This window comes from Artemia sp. Qi Xiang Cuo, chromosome 10 (genome assembly GCF_049724085.1).
Source record: "Artemia sp. Qi Xiang Cuo chromosome 10, ASM4972408v1, whole genome shotgun sequence".
Classification (NCBI taxonomy): Eukaryota; Metazoa; Arthropoda; class Branchiopoda; order Anostraca; family Artemiidae; genus Artemia; species Artemia sp. Qi Xiang Cuo.
This window is the reverse complement of record NC_142803.1, coordinates 73,129,055-73,135,334: the sequence shown is the minus strand read 5'-3', so window position 1 is coordinate 73,135,334 and position 6,280 is coordinate 73,129,055. Positions and strand designations below refer to the sequence as shown.

Genomic DNA, 6,280 nt, shown 5'->3' with positions numbered 1-6,280 from the left:
ATATAACCCACAACCGTGATTTTATAGCCTTAGTTGTCTTGTCAGGTTGGTATCGATTTAATGTTAGCCGACCATTTTTTCCCAAGTTTTATTTCAGTTTGACTAGTCCTTTTTCTTTTTAGCATAAATAAATTGCAATTTGCGAGTCAGTTTGTTTTGTTTACAATTTTTAATTTTTAGATTATGCTTCTAATTGTAACAAGAACTCTTGAATTACCAAATTAAGTGGCGGTGACTCTTTTTTGGCTAAACTGCAACTAAATAGGGGGACGTTTGAAACGAGTCAATAAAGTTACAAAAGCAGTATATGCATCAAGTGAAACATCCTTAGATAGAGTATTAGAAATGAATTTATGAAATTATTGAAAGTAGTAACTAACCTTTAACATTAAATGTATTTTTAAATAGAAAAATATAGAATAAGAGTCTCTAAATATAGAATACAGACGAATAGTCTCTATCATATTTGAAATGGTTAAGCATAGTTATTTCATTTATTGAAACTCAAAAACACCACTTAAGCTTCACAGTAAAAAAACAAAGCAGGAGGGGCGTGCTCCTTGTATCCTCTGCTGCTGGCCCGTGCGCTTTTCTATTCTTACTCAAACGAACAGTTCGTGGTAACAAACTGTAAACAAGGAGCGACGAGGCTCAATAGTAACCGAAACTCTAAAAAAAACGAAATTTTTATAGAAAAAGATATATCAACAGAATTGGCTTATTATGCTGATTCCAAATATAGAAGATTCATTAAGTTTAGTGTTACCCATCAAAGGCTACGATCAGGGACGTACGCAGGTGGGGCCTCCGGGCCCGGCCCCCCCCCCGAAATCTCATGATTTTTTTCATTTTCCCATAATTTTCTGATTTTTGTCACAGAATAATGGGTTTGAAGGATTTGGCCCCCCCCCCCCGAAACAAATTCCTGCGTACGTGCCTGGCTACGATCCTGGAAAAATCATCCCCTAAAAATCAAAGAACCTTAATGAAAGTCACACCATCAGATTCAGCATATAAGAGAACACTACTGTCGTGGTTTCAAGCTCCTATCTGCAAAAATATGGAATTTGTTTGTTTTTTTTCCAGAAAAAAGATCGCGGATGCGTTTTTTTTTTTTTTTTTTTTTTTTTCTCCGGAGGTGATCATATCGACCCAATGGTCGTATAATATCAGGGGATGGCTAATTCGAACAGTAATTAAAAGCTCTAGTGCCCTTTATAAGTGATCGGAATGATTGAAGGGCAGCTAGGCCCCCTCCCACGCCCCTTTTTTCCCAAAATCGTCCGATCAAAATTTTGAGATAGCCATTTGTTTCAGCATAGTTAAAAGGCCCAATAACTTGGATATGCCTTTGGAGATAGCATGACCCCCCACATCCTCTGGGGAAAGGTCTTAAGCTATAAAATTTGTCCATTTTTTACGTATAGTATTTATTATTGTGAAATATGCATACATTTATCGGGTGGGAGGGGGGGTATTTCCCATCGGGTGAAATTTTTAGGGAAAATTTTATACAAATAGCGACGAAGACCACACTGCCTTTCCATAATAAACAAATAAGTAGAACAACAGGGAAATTTTTATATAAGACAGTAGAACGCAACCTTAAATGAATATTTCAACCCTATGTTCAAGGGCCGTCCTCAGCAAAACAAACGAAGAGAATAAAAAACAATTTAAAAGAAACTAACACTAAAATTCAATCGTTAAAAATGAAAGGTTTTTTTTTTTTTAATGTTTTAAAACAGCCCTAATATCATTACTTCAAGGAAGTTCAACCCGGACTGGTACACCAAACGAAGTGGACAGAAAACAATTCATTCAGATGGAATTAAAATACTCACCGACAAGATTTTAAAGCTAATTTCGCCTTTTGGCAGCTAACCTTGATGATCTATTTGTAATAGGTTGACTGGAGTTGTTTACTGGTTTTTTAATATAAATAGATAAATCATTTCTAATTAGATTTGTGTATAGAGTATTAAGTGAATATTCCCCCAAATCTCTATTTAAAGAAATATTACTATTAATTTTGATTTTAATTTCAATTGCCTCACGAACAACCTGTTTTATGCCTAAATCATTGCTAATAAGGCAAGTTTCTTCAAAAAGCATTTTATGACTAGGGTTATCATATATGTTACTGCTTAATGTCGAATCGAGGGAAATATTTGTACTATTAGAATTTAAAGCTTTAGTTATGTCATCTTTGTGTTGTTGCAGGCGTTTTTCTAAATTTTGATGGGTTCTACCAACATAAAAAAAGAACATTTATGTAGAACATCTTGAAAATTGGGCCTTAAATTCATATTTTTTCAAAACATGGATATTAGGGGCGTTATATGGATGATGTAATATCGCTCTGGAATTATGGGGAAAATGAACTTAGGGGCTTTCTAGATCACCTTAATACTTATGACCGAAATTTACAATTTACCTTAGAAATTTAAAATGGAAATAAATTACCGTTTCTGGATGTTTTAATTATTCGCGACATTGATAAACTGAATTTTACAATTTACAGAAAACCTACACAAAATAACAGATATCTACATTTTAAATCCAATCACCCCCCACAAGTTAAAAGAGGTGTTGTTACATCTCTTGTTGACCGTGCCTTAAACATTTGCTCTGAATCTTACATCACAGATTAACTAAATTTTATTAGAGACATACTTTTTGGAAACGGTTATCCTATTGTCTTTATTAACAATACAATTAGCCGAAGATTGGTAAGACACTCCCGTAAAGTTAAGGGTCTTTTGCAGAGTGAAGTTCCCTTCAAGCCCTCAAATATAATTTAACTTCGATATATTCCAAAAGTCACTACAAGTTTAAAAAAAGTTTACACACAAAATAATTTTTATGTCGTATTTACAAATAATTTTAAAATCATGAATTTCTTAAATTCTGGTAAAGATATAACCCCAGTTACTCGCCAAAGAGGGGTTTATCAAATTCCTTTAACGAATGAACTTGTGAAGAATTGGCCTTATTAGCAATGATTTAGGCATAAAACAGGTTGTTCGTGAGGCAATTGAAATTGAAATAAAAATAAATAGTAATATTTCTTTAAATAGAGATTTGGGGGAATATTCACTTAATGCCCTATACACAAATCTAATTAAAAATGATTTATCTAATTATATTAAAAAACCAGTAACTAACTTCAGTCAACCTATTACAGATAGACGATCAAGGTTAGCTGCTAAAAGGCGAGATTAGCTTCAAAATCTTGTCTGTGAGCATTTTAATTCCATCTGAATGAATTTTTCTCTGCCCATTTCGTTTGGTGTACCAGTCCGAGTTGAACTTCCTTGAAGTAATGATATTAGGGCTGTTTTAAAACATTTTAAAAAAACTTTTAGTTTTAATGAGTGAATTTTAATATAAGTTTCTTTCATATTGTTTTTTATTCTCTTCGTCTGTTTTGCTGAGGACGGCCCTTGGATATAGGGTCGAAATATTCATTTAAAGTTGCGTTCCACTGTCTTATATAAAAATTTCCCTGTTGTTCTACTTATTTGAAAATTTTATACTGGGGGAATTTGCCAGAATTCCTATACGAAATTATTTTTGTCTTACTTTCTTTTTGCCGACTAAATTTTCACCGGGATTGAATTGTCTAGAGGATATTTGCATGGGGAGTGGGGATTTTTCCATGGAGGTGGAGCCATATTTCCTTGTTATTATTTAAAAAACGACCAGAAATTAAATTAAAAAAACAAGTTTTCGAACTGAAAGTAAGGAGCAACATTAAAGCTTAAAACGAATAGAACTTATTGCGTATATGATGGGGGTTGCCCCTCCTCAACACCTCGCTATTTACGCTAAAGTTTGAATTTTGTTCCAATTTTTTGAGAACAACTCCTGAAAGACAAGAGACGTGTAATTGGAACATAATGAAGCTTTTTCAAAAGTACTACAAAACTTAAGCGTAAAGAGCGATGTGTTGAGGGGGGGGACCCACCTCGTGTACGTAATAATTTATGTTCGTTTTAAATTTTGATATTGCTCCAAAATTCAGGTTCTTAACGATTTTTCTCAGACTTCTGACCTATCTAGATCGTTTTTTATGCGAAAATATCCCTAGATACCAATTTTCCCAAAAAAATATGGAGCAATTTTTGAGAAATAGAATATATAGATATATACATACACAATTATTACTCAAACATATGTTTATATATAGATATATATATTTATACATATGTATATAAATATATATATATTACCAGGAGCCCGGTGGCTTCGCCGCCTAAATGGATTGTCATTGTCGCTTGTCTTCTAACCGCAGACAATTTGAAACAATTTACAGTCTTTTCAAAGATATTTGATTATTGAAGCAAGTCCGATTTCTAACAACGATATTTACTTAGCTTCATACTTTTGGTTTTCTTATTTGAGGTTTTTGAATCGTTGTAATCACTAGTTAAAATATATACAAATATTTTTGCAACTCCCAGTTTTTTACTCTTTGCACAATTTAATGTCTTTTCATTCAGTAGTCTTTTCAAAGATATTTGATAATAAAAGCATGTTGCTTTATTTATAACGTTTTTATAACACACTCCCCCTCCTCGTAAGGTAAAATATTACGCTATAGGACGGAAAAAGGACAATTCTGTTGACTGTAGTACAGTTGTATTAACCCTTCTCCTGTACGAAAGCCTATAGCACTATATTATAAATCTAAAATTTGAAATAGACTTTTAAATACTATCCAAAAGGGTATTGGTAACTTCTATGAATGAAATTGGCGCTAGTGTCGAAAGAAAAAACTATAAACAACATCTATCTATTGGCGACACTTGGTATTTTTTCAGTGTAATAATAAGCATCATTAATTTAATGAATGCAATTGGTAAAATTAGGGTAGTAGTAAGTTTTTGATCTCAGTTTTTCACAGAAAAATAATTCAAGAGCTTAAAAAAAAAACTAGTGTCGCCACATGCTAGATGACGTTGGCAGTTTTTATTTGATGGCACTAGTACAAGTTTTCATCCTTGATAGTTGCCCATACTCTTTGTACTATCCTTGAAAAAGATTATATTAATTGAAGTTCCTATTTAATTACTGATTCTATTCTAATTAGAATCTATTCTGTTCTAATTAGAAATTATTCTGATTCTACTGATAATTTTCAGCAAGACTATGGTAATAATCAAGGCATTCAGGATTGGAGACAGATGAGGTGTTCTTCACAGGCAAATGACTTAAAATATTTTTCACTATCGTTTCCATCTTCTTTCCACTGGATGTATACTGAAATAAACTGAATAATGTAAAAAACTGAATACTTAAATACTTAATAAACCGAATGCAGAAATAAACCGAATAAATTAAATGTACACTGAAATATATTGAAATTGATAGTTAGTTGAAAAAAAATTGAAAAATTGAAAAAATAATTTAGGTGATAACTCTAAGGTCTGACAGGAATTTTTCGCTACCACTCTCATTTTCTCGCATCTCTAATGTGCCCCATTTCTCCAACCACTATTTTATCTGTGTTCTAACTGCCACTGGCAGGCTAATGGCCTTTTTACAATCAGAACTTGATTGATCTTAGTAAATCGATTTCCAAATCATATTTATTATAAAAAATATATATATATATATATATACATATAATAAAAATATAATATATAATATAATAAAAAATATAATATATATAAAAATATATATGAAAAAAAAACTAGAATGCACAGTTATATTGCAGTGAGTGATTTAGATAGTTGTCAGATACAGAGTCCAACAAGAAACGCAAAAATTTTAAATTTAAAAAACATGAATTAATACAATAAACAAGTAAATGTATAGAATTTGGAATAGAATAGAATATGGTTTATTTGGCTAAAATAGCACAAAAGCTAGCATAAGTACGTCAGAATTACAATAACAAAACAGAAGTTAGGGGATAAACATAAAACAAAAATTGAATCAATAATAAAACAGATGTTAGGGGATAAACATAAAACAAAAGTTATATCAATTATTAAAATGGGAAACAAAATAGGGGACAAAAGAGTTTTTGTACCTCATGGTCAACATTTGGGGACACAGGTTCAGTTGGGTATTTGGAGCTCTACGAGCATTGAGTCTTGTATTAGGAAGGATTGGGGGATTTTCTTTAAAGGGCGGGAGAAAACGTCGATGATCGCCAGAACTAAGGCACTTGTGACCAAACTTCATGGTAAGGATGTGACGTCGTGATTCCAATATAATAAGTTTAAGTCTAGCCAAACCTTCATCGTATGTAGTATAAACCGTCCCCAGA

General features: G+C 32.2%; 1 protein-coding gene across 2 annotated transcripts in view; it reads right to left on the bottom strand.

The window, feature by feature from the left end:
• Window positions 1-511: 511 nt before the first annotated feature.
• LOC148948144 (acetoacetyl-CoA synthetase-like) overlaps window positions 512-6,280 on the bottom strand; it is an 89,164-nt gene continuing 83,395 nt past the window's right edge. Inside the window, exon 13 of one of the 2 annotated variants that reach the window (XM_089095706.1) lies at window positions 512-669. In XM_089095706.1, the coding sequence (XP_088951832.1) occupies window positions 652-669 (18 nt within the window). In that variant the 3' untranslated portion in view covers window positions 512-651. Of the gene's footprint in view, window positions 670-3,978; window positions 5,266-6,280 lie in introns of those variants that run through there. The other variant, XM_089095704.1, reaches the window with a different exon arrangement.